Source organism: Alligator mississippiensis, chromosome 5 (assembly GCF_030867095.1).
Source record: "Alligator mississippiensis isolate rAllMis1 chromosome 5, rAllMis1, whole genome shotgun sequence".
Classification (NCBI taxonomy): Eukaryota; Metazoa; Chordata; order Crocodylia; family Alligatoridae; genus Alligator; species Alligator mississippiensis.
In genome coordinates, this window is record NC_081828.1 from 146,769,262 (window position 1) to 146,793,944 (window position 24,683).

Here is a 24,683-nt window from a genome sequence, read left to right on the forward strand (position 1 = left end):
CAGAGCAGAATGGAAACTGCATTGGTTTACTTTTCAAATTTGAGGGCTTTATAATTTTAATTAATAAATTGCTTTTTCGGGCAGCTTTATCCCATATTGATCAATTTTATTCACACTTCTATTCTTCCTCCAAGAAATACCTGGAGAAAAACCATTAAAATACAGAACAACTCAGGAAAGATACTGACCAATTATGTTTACATTATTTGGGACCTGTGCTTTCTCAGAAATGTGTGTGTTCTAAGGATACAAGAAAACCTTCATCTACACCCAAAGGAGAAAGAAATTAAACAGAGAAATTATGTTTAGTAGAGTATGTATTTAGCTGCCTCAGAGGCTATCTGAATATGGAAAAGCCCATAAAAAGTCTGTCTGTCTGTCTCCATAGAAGATAGCTTCTTACCATTTTGTTTGCCATACAAGATCAATGGGATTCTAATGGTCCATTCTGACTTACTGCAGAATAAACTTGCATCTTCTAATCTCTGACGAGATGTACAAGAAAAAAACATATAAATGCTTCACAGATATAAATTGGTATACTGTTGAATAATTTTGATAAAAGTGTACACCTCCTCAAGAAAACAGAGCAAGGCTTAATATCTACAGACTGGATAACAGAGACAAGAAATTCAACAGCCAGTTGCAAAGAGGGTCACTTTAGAGCAGCAACAGCTAAATTTAGAGGCATGCCTACTCCTCAGCTGCACTCTTAGAAAAGAATTCCAGCAATATGGTAGATAGTCTCAGTAAAGACCAAGTGTTTATAAAATAAGAAGTCATTGTTGGCATTTGTGTATAGCATTTGATAAATTAAAGCTATAGGGTGTTGAATAATTAACATAAAATTCAAGGTAATTTATTTATAATTTGCTGTTATAGCGGAAAATTTCTAGTAGACATGAATTAGAAAAAAAGTTGGATATTAATATTGTAATACATTTATTAAATTTGGTAATTGAATAGAAATATGCATTTTCAGTTTTTATACATGTGTGACTGGTTACAAGCATTACAATAAAACATGCAGTTCATTTTTATGTGCCGTGTTTTGAACACAATTAGGAAGAACATAGAAAGGTCAATGAAATAATTGTGTGTGTTTGTATTTATATATATTCCAGTAGAACTATATAAAATAGTGACTACTACCCAATAACAATATGCTCCTCTCTGAATATTTATTGGCATGAGTAGTTCTCAACCTTTTTGGACTCAAGACAACCCTTGTTAGACTCAAGATGCCCATCAAAAAATGTCAGCTCTTAGCTTTCACTCATTTTTTGATTAAGGAAAAATAAGAGAGAGATTCTTCTATTGTAAAGAATTCAAAAAGACCACAGTAGGTTAGAATGTTTTTCCAGAGACCCTCTGGATTCCTATTTGAAAACTCTGGGTTTATCTTATGAAGCATGTGCATGTATTTGCACACCTAATAGTGCTAATTCTGTGTGGTACCTTTAAAATGATCTTACAGCATCCCAGGGTGCTATAGAACCCTTGTGTGAATCAGTGGTATTCATACATAGAATGAAGGTGCTCATTTAGGATATGGCATAGATCCAGAGGGACGCTTTCCTAAAAGAAGGTAATACTGGTTGCATCTACACATACGCTTTACTGAGGAACTGCCTAATTCTGCTATAAAGCGTCACCGTTTACATGACCCCTTGTGTTAACACAGTAAATTAATTAACTCTGCTGGAGGACAGTACTGTCTGGGATAAGTACTATCCTACAACAGGATAGTTACATGCAGCAAAACACACGTGTAGATGGTGATGGTGCTTGCTAGGGCATGAGGAGGCTACAGTGCTAGGGCTGTCTGCTGGCTAGCCCTGCACTGTAGCACTGTCATGCCCCAGCCAGCCCCTCTGCAGCATATTGAGCCAGAGCAGAGCAGCACTAGACTGGCAAGCTGATCCCCCAGAGCCCCGTGCCAGCTGGGTCTGCTCTGCCCCAGCTCAACATGCTGCAGGCCTGGGCACATGTATAAACGCTGTGCCTGGGAGCAATAAACTCCAGCACACATTGTCCTGGAGTTTATTGCTATGTGGTAATTGCACATATAGATGCACCTACTGAGTATATAGGTATACTCAAATGTTCCAAGGTTCAGTTAAATTTAACTATATAAGTAACTCTAGGAAGAATTCTTCTCATTTGTCCACATTAATGATTGTAATGACATCGTTATTACAAACGGAAATAGCTTAATCGGTTGCTGAATCAAAAACATGTAGATCATTCTCAGTTCAGATTGGCTGCCAAAAGACTATCTCCTTTTGCCACTCAGAAAGCTAATTCCTTATTACTGTATTGGCTGCTTCTATTTGGAACACTTTCCATCTGCCAATTGGAACACTTCTCATCTTGCTTATTCAGTGGCTTTATTTAACAATGTTAATCTATTTGAACTATAAATAAAGCCATTGAATAAGCAAAATCAAATCTGAATAGTTCTAATATTTTGTTTTTAATCTGGACTTTTATTTATATTAGCATGCAATATTCTTCCACTTGGAGGTAGGTAGTGTTATTTCAAATATGCACAATGGGGAGAAGATATTAATTACTAACTTCTAGAATATTAAATACAAATGGAATTTCAGATTTCCCATTAGGTGTTATATTTAGACTGGCTCAATTCCATCAGATCTGACCAAAACAGAGCTTCTGAATGGAAGGAAATATTCTAGGACTATTTTGAAGATGGGGTTCTTTTTGAAGAAAATAGCTATGGAATTCTTAATACAAAACAGTCTGAAGTAAATACATTGGCATGATGATAACTGCTGGGGGTTAAAATAATGTAAACCCAAATTCAGCAAAGCATTATACTGCATAGCGTAAGAGGAAAATAGTTGTTTCTCTGCATTTCATAGTTGAAAAGTGTTCCAAATAGGAGGAGTCAATGAGTAATTAGCTTTTTGAATGGAAAAGGGAGGGATTTTCTGGCAGCTAATCTGAATTGAGGATGATCTATATGTTTTTGATTCGGCAACTGATTAAGGAACTTTTGCTTGTGACAAAAAGAAGATATTAAGAAAACAGGAAGTGTTTATTGAGATGAAGTATAAAGCAATGAATTCAAAGAGAAGATAGAAATGTTCCATTTAGAAAAAATATAACAGGAGAATCACAGTTCATTCATAAAAATGAACATAAAAACAAACACTTCTGGAAAAAGCAAAAAAAAAAAGCCTTGCTTAAGATATGTGTCCCTTATCACTTCCACCCAGATAAATAAGATAGAAGCTGAATATCCAGTAGACATACAAACCAACATCAAAATTGACATATAACTATCAGGAGAGTGGTACAAAACCTAGGACTGAAACAAACAAAACTGAGGAGGCTTGGTGTGTTAAACAGTTTTAAAAGATATGATGGCAGCTGTTTAATGTCTAATAATAGCTGCCAATTCCAGATGGTTTTGCTTAACAAAAGTTTCTAGTGCAATGAGAGAATTGTATGAAACAGCTAATGGCTACAATTTTTAAACATAAGTAGCCCCATCTTCACAGCTGCTGGTGCTGAGCCCCTCTGAAAATTAGGACACTTATTTAGGAGCTTGTACATTAATGAAGAGACTGGGTAGGAACAAAGAGGTGTTTGGAGTTGTGAGTATGATAAATGTTTATTGGTCCTGGGTATGACTGAAAATTGCACCCTATTGGGGTTTGGGGGTCACTGTGATGGGACTGCTCATGGCAGAGCAGCCCCTAGAAAGTGCCAAACCCCAAGGAAGGGCCAGTCTGGGGTGCCCTAAAACCCCAGCGCCCACTGCCTTGTGAGTTACCTCTTGGTGGGGAAAGGCTAGGGGAGCTGACCCCAAAATAAAGTAAGGGCAGGGCTGGACTGTTGACTAGGCTACACCAGTTCTCTCTGGTGGATCAAGTGGCCAAGCAGATATCCTCATCTCTCCAACTGTGAAGGCAGATGGCAAGAGAATGTGGACAGTCTAGGGCAGGGTCGGGCAATTATTTAGGCTGGAGGACCACTTCATGAATTTTGGTGACCAGTAGCCCCGCCCCTTGACAGATGCCTCACCCCCTGGTCGCCATCTTGTGTCCAAAGGTCCCACCCCCTAACCATTACCCTTTGCCACTGGAAGTCCCTCCCTTTGCCCCCGGAAGTACTCCTTTTGGGAGGGGGTACTATGGCCTTGAAACTGGAAGTTACACTGTCACGTGGTCTATGTCAGGGGTAGGCAATGTTTTTTGGCCAGAGTGCTGAAAAAACCACAATGTCTACCTTGTAAGGCACTCGAGTGCCAGCATGCCGAAAAACCAAAACAGGGGCAGGGGATATATGGCAGGAAGCACTGCATATTAATATAATTAATAATAATAAATATTTCTTTTTATGGTAAATACTAGGTTTTCTAAAAATTCTAAACCTGGTGACAATAAATAAAACTTCATAGAGGGAAGAGGGGAGAGGGAGGGAAGAGAGAAGAGAGAAGAGAGAGGGAAGGAAGGAGGGTGAGGGAAAGACTGGGGCAGAGAGGCACAGGGAGAAGCAGGCACAGGGGAGGCACCACAGGTAGGCTGGCCTGGCCAGGCCCTTGGGAAGGTGGCAGCTGGAGGAGAAGGGGGGCGAGGAAGGGAGTGGGGGCTGCCTCAGAGCTCCACAGACTTGTGCCACAGCTGGGCCCCCAGTGGCACCCAAAGTGGAGCCTGGCCTGGCCCACACAGCTCTATGGGATGGGGCACAACTGCCCTGCCCACAAGAGGATGCTGCCTGGCAGGGGCAGGATGCTGGGCTTGGGAGGCTCCCAGCTCAGCCTCCGTGCACACTGGGCACAGCATGTGTTGGGTGGAGTCCCCTGGGCCGTGGCAGGAGCCCCCAGGGCTCTGGGAATAGTTGCACAAAGCTGTGCACTTACCTCTGCTGGCCTGACCCATCCAGTCCCAAGCAGCACATGGCTCAACCACTGCTTCTCACCGGTGCTGACTTGGCCGGGCTGTCGCATCCCAAGCAGCACACAAGGAAGCAGTGACTGGTTTGGCTTTGCTGCATGCTGCTCAGGATAGGACGGGCCTGGACAGGTCAGCACCAGCGAGGAGAACAGGCGGCTGAGCCAGCTGAGCCGTATGTCACTTCCTTGCATGCTGCTTGGCACAGGCTGAGCCACAGCTTTGCCTCTTTGGTGTCAATCCATCCCAAGCGGTGCAGGGAAGCAGCACGTGGCTCAGCCACGGCTTCTCCTTGTTGGTGCTGACCCAGCCAGGCCCATCCCATCCCATCCCATCCAATCCTGAGTGGCACACAGGAAAGCCATCCCAGTCGCTGCTTCCCTGCGTGCCATTCGTGATGTGACAGGCCTGGCCAAGTCAGCACCGGTGAGAAGTGGCAGCTGGGCCATGTGCCACTGGGGACCGGCCTCCACTTGGGAGGCCAGCTTTGCTACGTGCCTCTCAGGCATGGCCAAGCCACCACCAGGGAGGGGCAACCATGGCTGAGCAGGTCCCAAGCGGCACGTGGCTCAGCCACCGCTTCTCCTCACCGGTGCCAACCCAGCCAGGCCTGTCCCATCCTGAGTGGCATGCAGCAAAGCCGGCCCAGCCGCTGCTTTGCCATGTGCTGCTTGGAACGAGATAGGCCTGGCTGGGTCGGCACCAGCGAGGAAAATCAGCTGAATAGCACGTGTTCCTGCCATTCCCCGCAGCCCCTGCTGCTTCCCATGCCCCCTGCCCCTCCCCATGCTGCTCCCTGCACCCCCCTGGTGGCAGCAGCTTCCCTCTGCCCCTTGCCCTGCTTCCAGCTTGCCTGGGAAGCACCACAGGGCTCCCAGCCACTGGGTTATTCCAGCAGTTCCTCCCCCCCCCATCCAATCTTGCCTTACTTTCCACTCAGATGGGGGCGGGGGCACTCCTGGGTCATGAGGCCAGAAGCCACAGAGGCTTCTGGTTTGGGGCTGAAGGTGGGAGGGAGGAGGGGAAGGAGGAAGGAGTGGGGAGAAGGAGAATAGGGGGAGGGGGCGGGGAGGGGGCGGGGTGGAGCCTGGCTTGCCTTGCTGCTCAGCCACTGACTCCTGCTGGGTTCTGCTGCCTCTGGCTGCCTGTCATCTTTGACAGGCAGTGAGGGGCAGATAAATATTAATTTTCTAACATTTTTAGAGGCCCTGTGGGCCAGACAGAATGGGCTGGTGGGCCGGATCCAGCCTGTGGGCCATATTTTGCTCACCCCTGGTCCAGGGCATCAGTTCAGGTGCTGCAGGACTTGATAGCCATCCACTACATCCAGACTTGTCTCCAGACATCTCAACTCTATTGTGCCACTGGATTCAGTTAGGCCTGGATGACTGTACAACTTTCCCTCACTTAAATTCAACTCATGCACAAGTCATGATATGGCTATTTCCCCCCATAGAGACACTCAAGTCCTGTGGTGATGGATAAGCAGCAAAGCAGCAGGTGTGGATACACTGGGAGCTGTCGCTTCAGACCTGCACACAGGCAGCTCAGCATAGGGTCACTTTCACTGGACCGAAGGAGCAGTGGAATTTGGCAGCCCACTGGGTGACTGAGCAGCCCTATTTAGGATCACACCACTTACCTCTGTAGCATGAGGAAGGGTCTACAAAAGGTACCCTAAACATTATCTCCTTCACTTAACCCTGGTCAGCACACCATGGCTGATGGGGATCCCACTTTAGCTGTTGAAAACCACACAAAAAGACAAAAAAGACAATAGTGACACCACTCACCATTGGTTCTTTGAATTTGCGCATGCTAATGGACTGTACAATAGCAGACAGACCACAGACAAGGACAGCTCTTATTGGTAAAGAACTGGCCAGATTCAACATTCAGATAGTAGCCTTGAGTAAAGCTTGCCTAGCTGAAGAAGGACAACTAACTGAAAAAGGATCAGGCTACACTTCCTTCTGGAGTGGCCATGGTAAAGAAGAGCATTGTGTAGCTGGTATTGGGTTTGCCATCAAAACACAGCTAGTCAGCAAGCTTAAAAATCTCTGAAAGGGTCATGCTAATGAGACTTCCACTGTCTGAGCAAAGATGTGCAACTATCATCAGTGCCTATGCACCCACTATGACTAACCCAGATGTGATTAAGGACAAGTTTTACAAAGATCTGGAGTCTCTTATCACAGAAGTGCAAAGGCAAACATGTTCATCATCCTTGGTGACTTTAATGCTAAAGTTGGCACAGATCACCAGGCATGGCCAAGAATCATTGGTAAAAAAAAGGCCTTGGGAAATACAACAGCAACAGGGTCCTCCTACTGAGGAAATGTGCTGAACATGACCTCCTCATCACCAACACAGTCTTCCACCTGCCAAACTGCAACAAGACATCTTGGATGCACCAGTGCTCCAAGCATTGGCATCTTAGTGATTGATGTTGTCTTCAGGAAACAAGACAAACAGGATGTCAGAGTGAAAAGGCCATGAGAAGTACAGAATGCTGGAGTGACCACAGGCTCATAGTCTTCAAGCTGAATATCCAGATACATCCTATTAGATGACCACAAGACAAAAAATCACCTAAAAAACTCTATGTCTCCAAATTGAAACAGGAGAATGTGAAACAGGTATTTGTTGAAGAACTATGCAGACAACTAGTAACAATTGGTGTAAACTCCAATAACATCAAGGAAAACTGGGCATCCTTCAGAGACTCTGTCATCTTGGCTGCATCCAATACTGTCAGTCCCACCACATGTAAACATCAAGATTGGTTTGATGAAAATGATACTGACATAGGGAGACTACTGAACGAGAAACATCTGCTCCATGAGGCCTGCTTAGAAGACACCACTTCAACATCTAAGAAGGTAGCTGTAAGAGGAAACCCTAGCCCTGTTACCAGAAAGCAGGCCAGCCCCTTTAAGACCAGAACTGTCCAGGCACAACGTGCTGGCAGGGTAGGGATTAAAAGCTGAGCCCTGCCGGCTGGTCAGGTGACCGGAAGCAGGCAGGCCAGAACTATAAAAACCTTGGGCTGAGCTGGCTAAGGGGGCTTAGCTGCATAGAGGGTGAACTCCTGATGACTCCCAGAGAAGCTGCAGCAGCCCCACAAGAAGGAACGCAACAAATGGTGGGAAGCAGAAGCATAGAGCAATGGAAAATGTGAGCTGGCAGACTGCCTTCCTTGACTTTATTTTGGTTTGATTGGTAATCCAGTGGTTTGTGGTTGAAGCTGTAGGGGAGGAGAAGACCTCATTAGCACCATGGGGCGCAGTCACAAAAGGCTAAAAGGGGCCCAATGCACTAGTGGGTGCAGCTGTACAGGGCCAGGAGCCCAGAGCTGGCTGCAGGAAAATAGGGCTTTGAAGCCAGTTCCTAGGGGGTGGATCTAGGCTAGTAGCCCAAGCTATAAGAAAGGGACAAAGCCTAGGGAGGCAGAAGACCCAACAACTTGGTGCCCAGGGGCGCAGTGTGAAAGGGGGCCAGAAGGCCTGGTGCTATAGTGAGTACAAAAGGAGGGCCATGGGCCCAGAGAGTATTAAGGAACTAGAGCCTCAGAATCAAACTCTACCTGGTGGGTTTAGGCTGGTAGGCCTAGCTAGAGAAAGATGGGGGTGAAAAGCCTGTGGTGGCTGAGAACTCCAACATAAAAGTACAAATATAACATCTGTGAGGCATGGGGCATGTATACGGATGATCGGAACATGCCAGGACAGCCCTAGTCATCAGGGAGTACAGTAGGCTGTTTCCCGCTTGTAAGAACAACTAAACAATATCTACATCAAGACGTGGCAGGAGAGTAAAGGCGGGCTACAGGACAAAATGCAGGAGTGAAGTATTAAAGGACTTTAAGGGCTCCCCTCACAGGCTGCTAGAATGCTGCTGGGGATGGCAACCTGTTACAGTTGCCTTCAATAATGTCAAAAGGATTGTCCAATACAAACTCAGAGAGATACAAAATTCATGGCTGAGCAACAAGGCAAATGAGAGTCAGTCCTACATAGACAAGAACGATATGAAAAACTTCTATGATGCCCTGAGGACAATCTACCTGCCATGGTCATCAAGAATATCTTCAATACTGAGTGCTGATGGCACCACACTGCTCTTTGATAAAGGAAAGATACTGTAGAGATGGGCAGAACACTTCAACAACATCCTCAATCAGCAATCATCTATTAGTGAGGAGGCAACTGATCGACTGCCCCAGGTAGACATTAACATATTTCTTGCTGATCCTCCAACACTGACTGAGACTGTGAAAGCAATTAACCTGCTGTCAAATGGTAAAGCATTTGAAGCAGATGCTATATCAGCAGAGGTCTACTAGGCTGGAGGCTTGCAATGGCTTTGAAACTGACTGAACTCTTCCAGTCAATGTGGACTCAAGGCATTATGCCCCAGGAGTACAAGGCTGCATCCATCATCCACTTGTACAAGCAGAAAGGCAACAGACAATTCTGCGACAAGCATCAGGGCATCTCTTTGCTGCCAATTGCCGGTAAAATCCTCACCAGAATTCTACTGAATCACCTTGTGCAACACATTGAACAAGGGCTCTTGCCTGAGAGTTAGTGTGGTTTCAGGAAACGATATGGAACCATAGATATGGTGTTTGCAGCTTGTCAACTTCAGGAGAAATGCCAAGAGCAGAACTCCAACCTGTATATGACTTTCATTGACCTGACATAAGCATTTGATAGAGTCAGTTAGAAGAGTGTTTGGAAGATCATGACAAAATTCAGTCGCTTGGAGAAATTCATCGCAATGGTTTGGCAGTTCCATGATGGCATGCTTGCTCATGTTGTGAATGATAGTGAGTCATCTGAACCATTCCCAGTCACCAATGGAGTCAAGCAGCATTGTGTGTTGGCCCCAACCCTTTTCAGTATGATGTTCCCTGCCATGCTTACAGATGCTTTTGGTGACCGTGACACTGGCATTGACATCAGTTACCGGACTGATGGCAAACTCTTCAATTTGAGGAGACTACAGGTGAAGATGAAATTACAGAAAGTGACTGTCCGTGATCCGTTTGCTGATGACTGTTCCCTGAATGCCATATCTGAGTTTGGTATGCAATGGAATATGAACCATTTCTCTCCAGCTTGTGACAACTTTGGTCTTACAAACAACACTAAGAAGACAGAAGTGATGCACCAGCCTGCACCAGTAAAGCCTTACATAGATCCTACCATCACAGTGAATGGCCAAACCCTCCAAGCAGTGGACAAGTTCAGCTATCTTGGCAGTACACTGTTATGTGCAGTTCACATCAATGATGAAACCAATGCCAGAATTGCTAAAGCAAGTGTTGCCTTCGGCAGACTACATACAAATGTTTGGGAGTGCAGAAGCATCAGTCAACAAACAAAACTGAAGGCCTATAAAGCTATTGTGCTGCCAATCCTGATGTACACATGTGAAACCTGGACGGTGTACAGACGCCATGGTATGAAGTGGAACCACTTTCACATGGGCTGTCGGAGGAAACTGATGAGGACAAGACAGCATGAGAAGGTCCCAGACACTGAGGTTCTAGTTGTGCAGGCATTCCAAGCATCCACACTCTGTTGATGAAATCACAGATGAGATGGGCAGGCCATGTCACCAGGATGTCAGATGAGCAACTGCCAAAGTTCTTTTACAGTGAGCTAAAGAAGGGAAAGTACTCTCAGGAAGGTCAGAAGAAATGCTTCAAGAACTCCCTCAACTCATCCTTGAAACATTTCAACATTGACCTGAAATCTTGGGAATATCTTGCTCATGATCATTTCACCTGGCAAAGCCTCATCAGAGAACTGCTGAGATAGAGCAGAAGTGCAAACAGTGTAAATCTCACAACAGCAGCATGTCCACTGTTGATCAAGCAACCCAAAGCAGCATCTCTTGTTCAGTGCGCCATAGACAGTTCAAAACACAAATTGGCCTGAGCAGCAGGGATCCAGGTTTTCTCTGATTAAAAAAAGTCCCCAATTTTTGCATTTAAAAAAGTAACGCAAAATCCACATTTTCCATGATCAAAATGAAACACCACAGAAAATATATTATCTAAATCCTTGGCATTCTCTACCTATTTAGGTGATCCAATGCTATAAATTTTAGCAAATGGAATATTTAATAACCATATTGCTGGAAGGTTGTCTTTCCAAGAAGAATTAAATGACTTCAGTGAAATATTCACAAAAGCAACATTCTTGTGTAAACTTCCACATAAACAGCTTTGTTTTCTGATTATCTGAATTGCATGATAGAGGTATGCTTTCCGCATTTATTTTAGAATTAATTTAATAATGATACCTTGAACAACCATCATTCCACTGTGCTCTAATACAAATTAGATGGTTAGAGCTAGTCTTTGGCAATTACGTTAATATATTATGACTTAGATTTTAAATGAACAAGAGTCAGGAAATAACTCCGCTCTAATGCAAATATTTTGAATTACTATGTATGGTATTCACTTACACCTTAGTTATTATAGCTATGGACAGGGTGCCAGATTGTTTTGGGTCTTATAACCTCATGATTTTTTTTTTAGATTAAAACCTCAAATAACACTGAATATCCAATTTGCTGAAAGCAAGAACTATGATTGTGTATTCAGATAAATGTCTGCATTTAAATATTTCTTCTTAGAATGTTTGAATGTGCATAGTTTTAGATACAGGGAAGCTCACCACATTCAGAACAAGCTTTCCTACCCTTCAGATACGGTGCCAAAAATGCCATAGAGAAATATGAATTTGTATTAAAAAGCAAATAACCTGGAACAGAAGCAGACTTAAATGATTGTAATAGATAAAGTCTGCATAACAAAGCATAATAAAACTCTTAAATAGTATAAATATTACTGGCCAGTGCTACTAATTTAAAAGTTATTGCTATCATTTTCAAGTTATCACTAAAATTACTATATCAGATAGAATTATGCTAAATGTTTCACTTAGTGGCTAAACCCAACCAAATTCTGTTATCAGTATGAGCACACAGGTGATTCAGAAATCAGTAAGGGCTTTCTGTGTATATTATAGTCAAATTTAGGGCTTGACCCTGAGAGATGCTGAACATTCATAACTTCCATTGACTTAAATAGGAATTGGAGATGAAATTCTATTTTGTGTTGTGTCTAAATGAGAGTGTTTTCGCCATGCCAAAAAATGCCATGTATGCAAGTGGTGATTCTATTAACCCTGCAGGGCAGGCATGTACATGTGTGTGCAATAGTCTATGCGTGCACAATTATCCAGATGCTTCTCCAAAGCTTTTGAAGCTGGCCTCCTGGGCAGCCAAGAGAGGTAAATATCTAGGGTCAGGAAGCAGTGAACAATCCAGAGGGTGTACTTCAATGGCTAGAAGTAGACATCACTAAATGAAGTGGAGCATCTGTGCTGGGATGTGTCCTAACACAGCTGATCCACTTCACTAGGTGAAACACATATCACCTGCTTGTGCTGTAGGAAAATGGAGAGTGTGTTCTCCTGGAGTTTGAAGGGCCCAGTCCTGGACATCCCAGGAATTCCCATGCAGGATTAGTCCCCTCCAACCCTGGGAACACCTGTCTGGTTTTCCCCAGGATCTCTAGGGCGCATCTTCATAAGTGAGTGAACTCTGACTTTCCTTACTTATAGGAGACATGCCCCAGAGGTTCATCTCTGTAAGAGAGGAAAGCCAGGCTGGGACTCCTAGGCTTGAGGGGCCTGATCCTGTGCAGAAAATCCCAGGGTGCACATGATCAGGCCCTGGAGCACCTGCCCAGGGCAGTGGGAGAGTGAGGGCAGTTCCAGGCTATCCATGCTCTCATGCCATTAAGTAGAGAGTACTACTTTGCTGCTAAATAGATGTCTGCTACTAAGCAGTGGATGTCTGCTGCTAAATAGTGGCACAGATTGATACCACCTTAACCAAAGCCACAATTGCTGGTGCAACAAGGGGTATAGACACCTGTTTTCTTGGCCTTTGTGCCACCATATTTTTTTTTTATGGTGGCACAAAGGCGATGAAAAGCAATATCTTTTTCCACCCAATGAGATTGCTGCTTAGTGAGATGACCTACAGGGGCTCTGAGTTCTAGCCTGGGCATCATTTCTCAGTGGGATAGAAACATCCCCACTTCACTGCTTTCCATCCATTTTAGTCAACAACTGTTAAATGCAAGGGCTAGTGGCTCAGTTTCAAAAGTGATCTGGATAATGTCTAACTTGAAAGTGGTTAAAGCTCTGTGTTGGAAAATCAGAGCTGCAAGTGAAAGGGATGCCTAGAACCTAGGTATATAGCTTCCTAAGCAAGTGCCCTAACAACTCAGCTATTAGACTGAAATACAGGAAGGTTCTCCCCACCCTATTCTTATTTTCCAGGTATGTGAGTGTATAGCAGCATTCATGGTCAGTCTTCATGGACAGGCTCATATATCCAAAGCGAGGACCAAACTTGGCCAGGTTGATGACAGATTATTCTTGCTAGGAAACTTCCATTTAGACACACAAAGGGAAACAGAATTCTGCCCTGGTGCTTATCATCTCACAGGATTAAGCACTAAAACATTTCACAGGATAAAGTTTCGCATAAAACAGAATTTGATGTTGGGACTACTCTCTTAAAAGGGATGCTACTTCCATCAAAGCTATCTATCTTTTTCAGCAGTAATTAAGTCATGATAAGCAGTCTAGTCTAATTTCCTTATAACAAATTCCAAAGAACCTTTACGGAGATCAGTTTCTTCTTCCAAAAAGTTGTTTCTACAGGGCCCAGTAATGTCACCACTCAACACATACTTGCAATCATTGTGGGTAGTATGAATGCAAAGCAGTGGTATTGCCAACAATAAACCAATGACATGCAGATCTATATATCTTTCTTCATAAAGCATAGACAGACAGTGTAGTCTCCCAACTGAGTTCACAAAAGGAATGTCTACACATGCTTTTACATGCACCTAAACTTAATGTGCATTTGCCTAATGCACATTAAGGCAATTTAGGTGTACATTTACACATGCACACACTAATGTGCATTAATGCGGATGTGCAGACCAAGTTGGGACTAAAGTTAGTCCCAAGTTAATGGACACATGCTGCGTTAATGTGCATTAGCACGTTTGTTAATGCAATTTAGGTATTCACATCTAAATTTGATACCTGCTTTATGCTTTATGCAGGTATAAAATTTAGGTGTGAATGGCCTTAAAATGCCATTTTTAAGGTGCATTAAGGGCACACATGTGTAGACACACGTCCTTAATGTGGCTTAAATTGGGTTAATGCACATTAAATGCACACATGTAGACGCACCCAAAGGGAATGGGAATCTGACTGATGAGCATAAAATAATCTCAGGAAACACTGAAGTAATGTCAATGGAAGAAAGGAAATATACCCCCAGGAACTACCATCTCTTCTCCAATTTTTAAGATATCCCAGCATGTCCTGAAGACAGTACAATAATTTCTGATCCTGCATGTTCACTTATTCTGGAACATCAGAATTATGAAGTATCCTGCCACTGTAAAATGCCCTTCTTCTCATAGCATTCCCAAACAACCAAAGCAGGAGAAAGAAGACCCTTACAAAAACTCATTGCTATGCTGAAAGGATATATAAAGCTGCAACTAAACTAGAGTGGGATATATAACTTACTGTCCCTTCTAGATAGATTCTATTATTTCCTGGAATCCCTATGCAGCACTTAAATATTTGGGTAATAGGCTCTTTAGAAACTGACATAGCAAAATTATGCTAAATAAGCAATATTTACTAGAAATTCTTCTGATCCTTCCCTTGAGGGATAATTGAACTGATTCCTTACAAGCAGCTGCTCAGTTCTCAATCCCTTTACTTCCAAGGGAAAGCATTAAAGAAAAGGAAAACCCTGAAGTTACCGCTGTTCAGTTGAATTTATTCTCTTTAAGTACCAATTTGTTTACCAACTGGGATGCACTCCTGCTAGTAATCCCTCCTTTGTTTGTGCTTACATTGGGGATCACTCAAGGGGAAGGGGCTGGCTACTTTTGTAGCCAGATATCTGTATCTGGTAAACAAGCTGAGAAGTAGTAACTGTTGCTAATTAATAAGTTGCATGCCATGTAAACACTATTTTGTTCAGTTGGTGAAAGGTTTGTAATTGGAACATTTATGTTTAATTTTACACTTGGGCCAAAGTGTAATAAGATTTCTTGTACTGTAAATATTTGCTGTGCCCGTACTTAAAATAACTACACTGAATTTTAAACTTCATTCATGCACCATTTGGGCTTAGAAAAATGGTTGCTAAGTTACATCATAAGCAGTATTTCAAAATGACAAATACCTGCAAATGGTGCCCAGCAAGAAGGTGCTTTATTCCGCGCATCTATAATAATGGAACGCATTGCTAGCCAAAAAACAACTCACTGTGCAAATCCATATAGCATTTAGGATGATGCATATGGCATTTATGTGACAGCCAAAGAACTCTGCCTCTCCTGGGCTAAGTGATAGTCAGTCCTTTCTAAGTATCACCCTTGAGAAGGCCAATGGAAGGCAGTACTTTGCGTACACACTAATTGCTCTCTCGGCTCTTATGCAAGAAATAGCAATGACTGAGACCTTCTTGAAATGCCACAGAATCATTTGTTTCTCAGCAGATTTGGTCCTGGAAGAGGTTGCAGATGCAGAGGGCAGTTATACATGGGTGAAAGGAGCAGGGAGCTTTGCTTCTGTACTCCATCCAGTGCATTTTTATAGTCATTGGGCATGTCTACATGTGTACTTTAATGCACATTAGCCTATTTTAATGTGCATTAAAGTGTCACATAAAAAACTGTAGGCATTTATACAGTACACATACTTTTTGGTCCTGCAATGAGTCAGAGATCCACCACTTCACACCACTCGATTAATTGAGTCTGATCCGCATGTGATCTGATGCACACTGTGCTGCACTGCATGCAGTTGAATAAGCAGTGAAATGTGCATCACCATGCAGAAAATGGCAGTGGTGCACTTTTGAACTAAAGCACCTTCTATGCGTTTTAGTTCAAAAGCGTGTTGCTGCCATTTTCTCAGCGCTGATGCACATTTTGTCACTTATACAACTGCAACCATCAGTGGTGACGTGTAGGGGGTACAGGGGGTGCATGTGCACACTGAGAGCATCGATGCACCCCCTAATGGCTGCGCTTGCCACTAAGGCGATGTGGGGCAGGTGGGAACGCCAGTGCCCTCCCTGCAAGTTCCTGCCAATTGCTGCAACCGCTTTCGGGAGTGGCTGCGACTGCTTCTGGGAGCGGCTGCAGTGATCGGCCGGTGCTTGCTCCCAGAAGCGGCTGCAGCAAGCTCAGCAATTGGCTGCAGTGATTGCCCATCATGGGATCGTCCAAGGGACTCCCTCCTCTGGACCACAGGATTGCCCATGGGGGACCCCCATGGCCCCAGGATCACCTGCAGGGGACCCTCCCTTGGACCGCAGGATTGCCCATGGGGGAGGGGGACAAGTGCTCCCCCTTGCTAAGGTGGCACCATTCACTCATGGCAAGCATTACAGCACTGGGTGCTTTTAAAGCATCTAGCGCTGCGGCACTTACATGTGTAAAAATGCCCTGTGCTTTTTACTTAATGCATGTTAAAATAGGCTAATGTGCATTAAATATCACTTAAAAACTGTTTGCTTTAGTGAATATGCATTAAGCCATGCTAATGCTCCCTCCATGGAGGGCATTTGTACATGTGCATGTGTTGCAGTGCCGGGCACTTTTAAAAGTGTCCAGTGCTGCAGCACATGCATTTTTATAAATGGCAAAATGCACATCAGTGCTGAGAAAATGGTGGCGGTGCGCTTCTGAGCTAAAACACATGGAAGATGTTTTAAAGTGCGCTGCTGCCATTTTCTCCAGGCTGGTGCGCATTTCATTCTTTATTACAAATGCATGCAATGCAGTGCCGTCAGGCATGTCAGCTCACATGCTCCACAGACTTGATTAATCGAGTCTGCTCGGACCTGCTGGATTTCCATCTTGTTGGAGCAGACAAAGGTACGTGTATAAATGCCTGGAGGCACTGTATTAAATGCACATTAACTAAAATGCATTAATGCACGTGTAGACATGCTCACTGTTAATCTAATACAGGGAGTCCTCGGACTTACAACACAATTGGTTCCTGAAAACCGGGTCTTAAGTTGAAACCTAACTCAGAACCAATTTTCCCATAGATACAATGTTATAAATAGGGGATTGGTTCCTGAACCAAGGCCCGATGCCCTATTTTCACCAGAAATGGCCCAGATTCTTGTACTCAATCAATTATAGATGAGTAATATAGCTACATTAATGTATGTATATTATAAATAGCAATCGCATTGATTTGGAAGGACTTATTTTGAGGTGACTTTGCTGAACTTTTTGAAGGGCTCTTGGTTGGATTTTTTGAAGGGTTCTTGGCTGGAGTCTTCTCAGGAGTCTTGGATGCAGGTTTTTCTGGAGTCTTGTCTGCTTTCTTAAAGAAAGTGTCCAAGGAAGTTTGGACAGATGTTCTCCAGGGAGATGGGCGACAAAGTGAACTTGTTCGCTCGAGTGGCATCCTGTTGGATCAAGTGTCGTAAAGTCGAAATTGACGTCAGAAAGTTGAAACGGGGTTCAATTTATAAACATTTTAAGTGCCGTTCGTTGCAACTCGAAACATCTTAAGTTGAGGCCTGCCTGTACAGCCTGTCCTCTCCCCACCTCAGGAGGATACGGAATGACTCTCTATCCATGCAAATATTAGGAACCTGAGGGCCCCAGGGTGGACAGCATCAACAACGGGAGCATTGCTGAGGTCTTCTGGGCTCCACCAGGCCAGGCAATCTCCCCGCAGGGGCTCCTGCTTGAAGAAGCCCTCCCAACTACACCCCCAAGGCAGCCAGTGGAAAACCCCACCAGTGCCTGGGGGGCATCCAGCCTGCTCGGCGCTGCGCAGGTGACCTCTCCTCGGCCCCAAGCAGCGGCCACGCTCTGTGGGCTCCTTAAGACCGGTCACATCTCCCCTGCTCCGTCTCTGCCCCCCTCTCCCCGCCACGACCGCTACAGACACAGCTGCTGCCCCTTCAGCACCACAGACCCTCCCACCTACCCGCAGCGTCCCCGCTCGGGCCGCGTCTTCTTCCCTGTTGCCACCCACAGTAACGTCACCGGGCCTCCCTCGGCCCTTTCACTTTCCACCCAGCCCGATTGGCTGGTAACGCTCTGCTCTCGGTCGCCATTGGGCGGCCGGCGGGAGGGGGGGCCGCCGGCGATGCCGGACGGGAGCCGCGCACTTATTGTCTGAGCGCGGCGCGGGGCCGCTCGGGCGCAGGGGGTTGGCGAGCCGGCGCCTGGCGGGGGCGGGGCGGGGCGGGCCCGGGAGGCCTCGCGCGAAGGGAGGTGGCGGCGGCGGCGCTGCTGCTGCTTTGTGCGGCCCCGCGCCCGGCCCGGGCTGTCCGGCCCCTCACGCTGCCCGCGCCGCGCCCGCAGCATGCGCTAGGAGCCGCGGGCCGGGCCGGGCCGTGCGTGTGCTAGGGAGGGAGGGAAGGCGGGCGCGCGGCGGCCATTGCGCGCGCGCCGCTGTGAGGGCGAGCGCGGGGGGAGGGGCCGCGGCGGCGGCGTCTGGCTTCGGCCTTTGCAGCCACGCTCGGGGCTGAGGCGACGGGCGGAAAATGGCCAAGTCCGGCGGCGGAGGCGGAGGCAGCGGGGGACTGACGTGGGTGGTGAGTGTGGGGCCGCCTCTCGTTCTTCCCCCGTTTACCCCCGTCCACGGTGGAGGCCGCGGCGCCCGCATTGGGGGAGGGGTGGCGGCTGCGGGGCCGGGGAGAGCGGCAAATGGCTGCGCGCGGGACGAGGAGCGGGGCCTTGCGGGTGGTGGTGGTGGTGGGGGCGGTATTGTTCCTTGCGGCTGGGGGAGGAGGAGAGCCCAGCTTCACCCCCGGGAGGGCGCCTGGCGGCTGTCGCCTCGCGGGCTCGGGGGCGGCGGAAAGTTACGGGGCACCGGCTGCAAGGACTCGGGATGGGCCGGCCGGGGCCCAGCGGCTGCTTTCGAGGAGCTGAAAGGCCTTTGGCAGCCGCAGCAGCAGCAGGAGGGGGCGGAGGAGGGGTGCTGTCCAGGCCTGTTCAACAATAGCTCGGCTTCTGGGTCTGGAAAGCCCCCAAGGGGGAGGAGACCTGTGGGGACCCGGTTCCCACGGCTGATCAATAATTCACCAGCAGGGCTGTTGCTCGGCCTGGAGTTCAGAGTCGGGTCACTTCCTTAATGTAGCCAACAAGAAGAAGCTGCCTAGCCCCACAGTGGTTTAAGAAACAAAAAGGAAACAAACAACTTTATGAAAGGGGTACTTGGGCACTGCCTCTGCTTTACTGTGTATTGAGTTCAGACCCTTGTCCTTCTAGTAAGATGCTTGTTGTTATAATTGCTCACCTTTCCCTTCATCCTTTGCCCATCTACCACTTCACACCTTCCAGCCCTGTTTTCATCAGAGAAGGGGAGAAAATGGGGGGCACTGGAGATCCTGTCTGGGTGCTGGATGATAAGAGTTGCTTTCTAACTTCTGCTCCGCTTTACGTGAGGAACACTTGCATGAAGTTTCTCATGTTAACAGCAAACTTTTCATGTTGAAAACTGTAAATGCTAGTGGCTATTTCATTTAAAATAATGTCATTATCTAATTACATGGGGGTTTTTTTGTTTTTTTTTTTAATTGTCCAATCTAATCTTCAATGTTGACATGTTGGAGAAAGATTTAGACTCGAGTAAGCAGTAGTGATGCGATGTGTGTGTGTGTGTACGGCAAGAAAATGCCTTGGCACAGAAACAAGAGAAGGGACTATATTATTTTGATTGTCTACTTGTTTTTCTTCTAAAATAACCATAAAAATCACACTTTTATATAGGGCCAACCCTACAGGCTTGACTCCTATAAGGAAGTCAGAAATAGTTTTCAGTTGTTGGGTTTATTTTTGGGGGTTTTTTTAAGTATTGTATTTTTGTGTATTTAACCCTTTTTTGGTCTTCTGCTTGGCCATATCTTCTGTGGGTGTTTTTTTTTTTTAAGTGGGATCAGTCCAATTCGTAGTCATTGACTTTGCTTCAGGGAAAGAGGTGTGTGTCGATTTTTTTTTTCTCCCTTCCTAAAATTAAACCTGAAAATGAGGAATGGACACATACATCTCAATTATAAATCTACCATGCATGGTAGGTAGTGAAATTTACAACATTGTAACTGAACAGTCTTTCTGTTAATTCTTTTCAGTTCTAAAAAGGATGATGTTACCAGTTTCAGACACCGCTTATTATACTGCCTCCCCTTACAGGTTTAGTTTCTCAGCTCAGCATACAGATCTAGGGAGCTATTGTAAAGGTTTAACTGGACTCAGGACTTCGGTTTTCCCTCTTTGATGCTTCAAACATTGAAAATACAGCTGTCAGTGGACAAGCTACCAGAGGCACCTGTAGTGGATGGAGAAATGGGAGCATAATGCTAGGGCTTCTTTAGGGCTTTCTTGGTGTAGCTCCATGCGTTTAGCGGTGATATATGAGGAACTAACCAGACCTTGCCACTTGGGCTGATTGTCTAGATAACTTTTCAGCTTGGTTCAGCCCTGCATGTATGCTTTTTTCTACAATTGGGGTCTCTATTTAGGAAGGAAGAAAAGCTAAAATTACACATGGCAAACATGCTTAATCTATTTCTGGTGTTGTAGCACTTTTTCAGTTGATCAAAATAAGTGAAAACCCTAGCGCAGTATTCCTCAAGCTTTTTGGATTTAAGACAGCCCTTGGAAAATACCAGCTCTTAGCTTTTGCTTGTTTTTTTGTTTGTTTGTTTGTTTGTTTGTTTTTTTGTTTTGTTTTTCTAATAAAAATTAGAGCAATTCTGTTACAAAGAACTCAAAGACCACGATAAGTCAAAATATTTCAAATAGAAATCCACATCATCCAAAAATCTGGATTTAACTTGTGAATCATGTAGGTGTCTACACACCTAACAGTGGTATTATTGAACAACACTCTGTAACACCCTTAAAAGGATTTTATAGTGCTCTGGTTGAGAATCGTTGCCCTGTAGGCTCGGAGACTGCTCTTGTAATAGAAAATCGAAATCTTGAACGATGTCACAAGCAAATAGCATCATTGCTTTAAAATTGACAAGTACTTTACAGACCATGCAGACAGTGCTTCGGAGAATCACTAGTGGTTTGCACTGACATCACTGCTAACTTTCTATGGCAGTGGTTCAACCCAGGTCAATAGTAACCGTCTGGTTACTAATCGATTATTTGATAGTTTGTTGAAAATGTATAGTCTTACAGTCATTTAGGTTGAGTGGCTTTTCCCTCCTTCAATTAATGTGGTAATAACAGAAATAAGTTTATTTAAACAAATGTGTCTCCTCCCCCAGTTTTAACACCAGCTCATTCAAACTAGCAATCTAAATAAAAATAGAGCAACTCTGCATGTAGAAAAGTCAGAAAACCATTTCCTAAATAAACGTTGCTTACATTGAGACGCTACCAGAGGTAACTGTTAACTGAACAATTGGCAGTCTTTACCACCAGGGACAAAGCGCTGCAGAATTGGACAAGACGGGTATATTTTGCACCAAATTAAAGAACATCATGTAATACTTTATCAACTTTTGGTCACTCCTAGGACAAAACAAAGCTATATTTCTGACATCTAAGTTCTAGTAAACCAGGGTTCCTATAGTTTGACTAGTAACGATTTTCAGCTTCTGATTTCCAGTTATCCTCTGTGGGGCTGTAATAGGCCAGGTATTTCTCTTGGGGGAGAAGTTTACCTACAAAGATTACTTGATTAAAAGACACTTAAAAATAAATTGATTGGTAGGGAAGTGTGAGAGAGCCATATTAGAACTTCTTATGAGGAGAAAAAAAATCAAGGTTCAGTATCTTTCTATAGTTCAGTGTCCTTATGGATCACATGTATTTTGAAGCTTGTTTATATAATATTAAATGTTGCTTGATTTGTACATGCTAAACAAAATTCAGTGCTAGTGGTTAATTCAGTGTTCATATCTGATTTCCAAGACAAACCATTTTTTCAAAAAACACTCCAGTAGAGGAAAAGTTTGAGTTAAGTGGTTGACTGTATGTTAAAAACAAACAGACAAAATAGCACATTTTGGTCAAATCTTAATTTTATACAGACTTGAAAGGATCATATGCAGCTTCTCTTGTTGGAGGTATTGGGAGTTAATGTTAAAGCATCAGTTTGTAAACTTTGTTAGGATGGGTGGCATGTAAATTGAATAAATAAAACTAAACGTGTCTTAATTTTTAGCATGGCAATTTCTAAACTGGGAGAAGTTTCTGTTGGGAATACGGAGCATTTCCTAAACTTTTGCAAGTTGAGCCCCTTCTTCAAAAACATGAAATGAATCATACCTTCACCCTTCCCATTTGTATGCATAATGAGCTGTTACTCAGTTTGTCTAGACAGTCCTATTTTGTCCTTATATACTGTGTACAGTTAGAATTAGAATTTATATTTGAAGTAAGCTTGTACCCAAGTCAACACACGCACAATATGTCCATCGGGCTTCTCACAAGCTGTGGAAGACCATGCTATATTGTCTACAATTTGTAGTTCCTTCAAAGTTTTCTTCTCAACTGTGAGTGTTAACCTTAAATGAAAGCTGAGACTAGAAAATAACTGATCCTCTGTTTCCTTCATTCTCTTGCTTCTCCATAAAGGGTTTTGCCATACACTTTAAGAAATACTTCATTTTTTTAAATACTATGTGCTCAGTATCAGTGGTGTTACTTGTAGTTTAAGCTGATGTTCACAAGTATTAAAAATCCTTTAACCCTAGATCTGAGGACTACCTGAATGAAATACAGACAGATGAATGGGAAGCATACATGCTGATTTAAGGCTTAAATGGATGTGAGTTCTGTTAATAGTCTATCTATCAATGTGTCAACAGCTGAAAGATAACAGACTGTTGTTTAAATTTGATTTTATGCCATTAATGTTTCTCAGTAATTTTAAGACATGGGCTTGAAACTGAAATCTAAATCTCTCTGTAAAAGCAGGTAGCTGTTCTTGTGAATTAAGTTAGACTGACCTTTCTTTAGATAGCAGGCTTCAGAATCTCTATTGGAGAGAACTTGTTTTTAAATAGACCAGTTAGGACAAATTAACAGACTGAATAATCAACTGATTGGTCTTGTGCTGAAAATGAGGAGCTCTCTAAGTTTTGACCATATAAATTAGCTGTCTGCATTAAAGGAAGGAAAACGAACACGTTTGAGTGATGTCCAGTAATCTCTACAGTTATATCTTTCTGGAACTAACTTGCTGAGGACTTTCCACTAACTGCTTTTCTTTATCTTTAGTATTGCATTTTTTTTAATTTGCATATTTTTTTAAACATACATTTGCCTGCTGTCATTCATTCTCCTTTTCCCACCACTTCTGTGTTTTATCTTGCTTCCAGTTCTTTGGGACAGTATGTTCTTCTTTTTGCCCCATAGGGCACTTACACATGCTCTGGGAGGCATGGCGGGGGCAGGTGATGCTCTTATTCAAAGTGTCGCCGTGTTGAAAAATGGCGGCGGGGCACTTTGAACTAAAGCTTGTTGAACAAGCTTTAGTTCAAAGTGCCCCGCCACCACTTTTCAGTGCAGGGATGCTGATGCACATGACGCTAGAGGCTGCTGAAGCATGTTAATTTCCACGCTTCAGAAGACTCGCTCCAGTGCACTGGAATGCTCCCTGCACGTGCATAGAACAAGAAGGTCTTAATCTGTTGGAGTTCTCCAAGTTCTGCTGTATTGCATTCACTAGACATGAAGTTCTTAAATCCATGTTGGTAGAATTCTTTCTTGAAGCAAATAGGAACACAGCGGGACAAGTGTGACCTGTAACACCAACTTTTGTTTAAGTAAAAGGTCCCTTTTTTAAAAGCCCCAATCCTTGGGGCTCTTTTGCTTCAGACTCTATTTGGTATAATTCCCCTCTAAGACTGCGCTAGCTGTGCCTTTGGGTTATAATTATTGCCTACAGCTACTCCCATAGCCATGCCCATGCTAAGCCAACACTGGGTGCTTTGGGCCCCCAAACCCTCTTCTGGGCTTTGGCCTTCCGGGCTTTGGCCCTCTTTCTCTGGCTGAGCCACCTCTGCCCACATCCACTGCCTCAGACTCTGAGCCCCAGCTCCATACATCCCTGTCTCAAAGGAGCGCCCCTGGTACCCTGCTCTGCGGCCTCCAGAGCACTTGGTCCTCCAGTGTTACATACAGAAAAGATAAGTAGTACAGAACTTTAACCCTCTGGTTGCAACTCCTCCAAATCCCCTCAGGGCTATAAGAGTTGCAACAGTCACCCAGGATACCTCTTTCCCTGGCCGCTAGCTGTGTTCCCAGCTCCTTCCCCTGCAGCCTCCAGTCATAGACTGCCAGCCCCAGCTCGGAGACTGGGCTTGTATACAGCTATGTCCTATCCCTTCCAGTCACCTAAATGCTGCCTTTAAAGATGGGCTCAGGGTTTCTGTTTGGCCTAAGGACGTTTTTGGAATCTCTTGCCCTGCAGCCCTCCATTGCTGCTTAGCAGTCCCAGGCCTCAAGGTTTGGATTCCTGCTGGTGCTGGCTGCTGCAGTATTCTCCTTTGGGCCACAGGTCTTGTTGCCCTGGGGACACCACTCTTGCCTCCTGTTCCTCCTCCTCATGTAGTTAACAAGATTGGGGGTCCCCGTTAGAAATACCCAGGAGATGCAAAGCATCTATTGTTAGGAGAAAG

General features: G+C 44.6%; 1 protein-coding gene across 3 annotated transcripts in view; it reads left to right on the forward strand.

The window, feature by feature from the left end:
* The first annotated feature begins 18,316 nt into the window (after window positions 1-18,316).
* The window catches only part of TOP2B (DNA topoisomerase II beta), an 88,441-nt gene continuing 82,074 nt past the window's right edge, over window positions 18,317-24,683 (forward strand). For 2 of the 3 annotated variants that reach the window (XM_014603108.3, XM_006264280.4), the window contains exon 1: window positions 18,317-18,635. In XM_014603108.3, the coding sequence (XP_014458594.1) occupies window positions 18,585-18,635 (51 nt within the window). In that variant the 5' untranslated portion in view covers window positions 18,317-18,584. Of the gene's footprint in view, window positions 18,636-22,754; window positions 22,829-24,683 lie in introns of all 3 variants that reach the window. The other variant, XM_059728847.1, reaches the window with a different exon arrangement.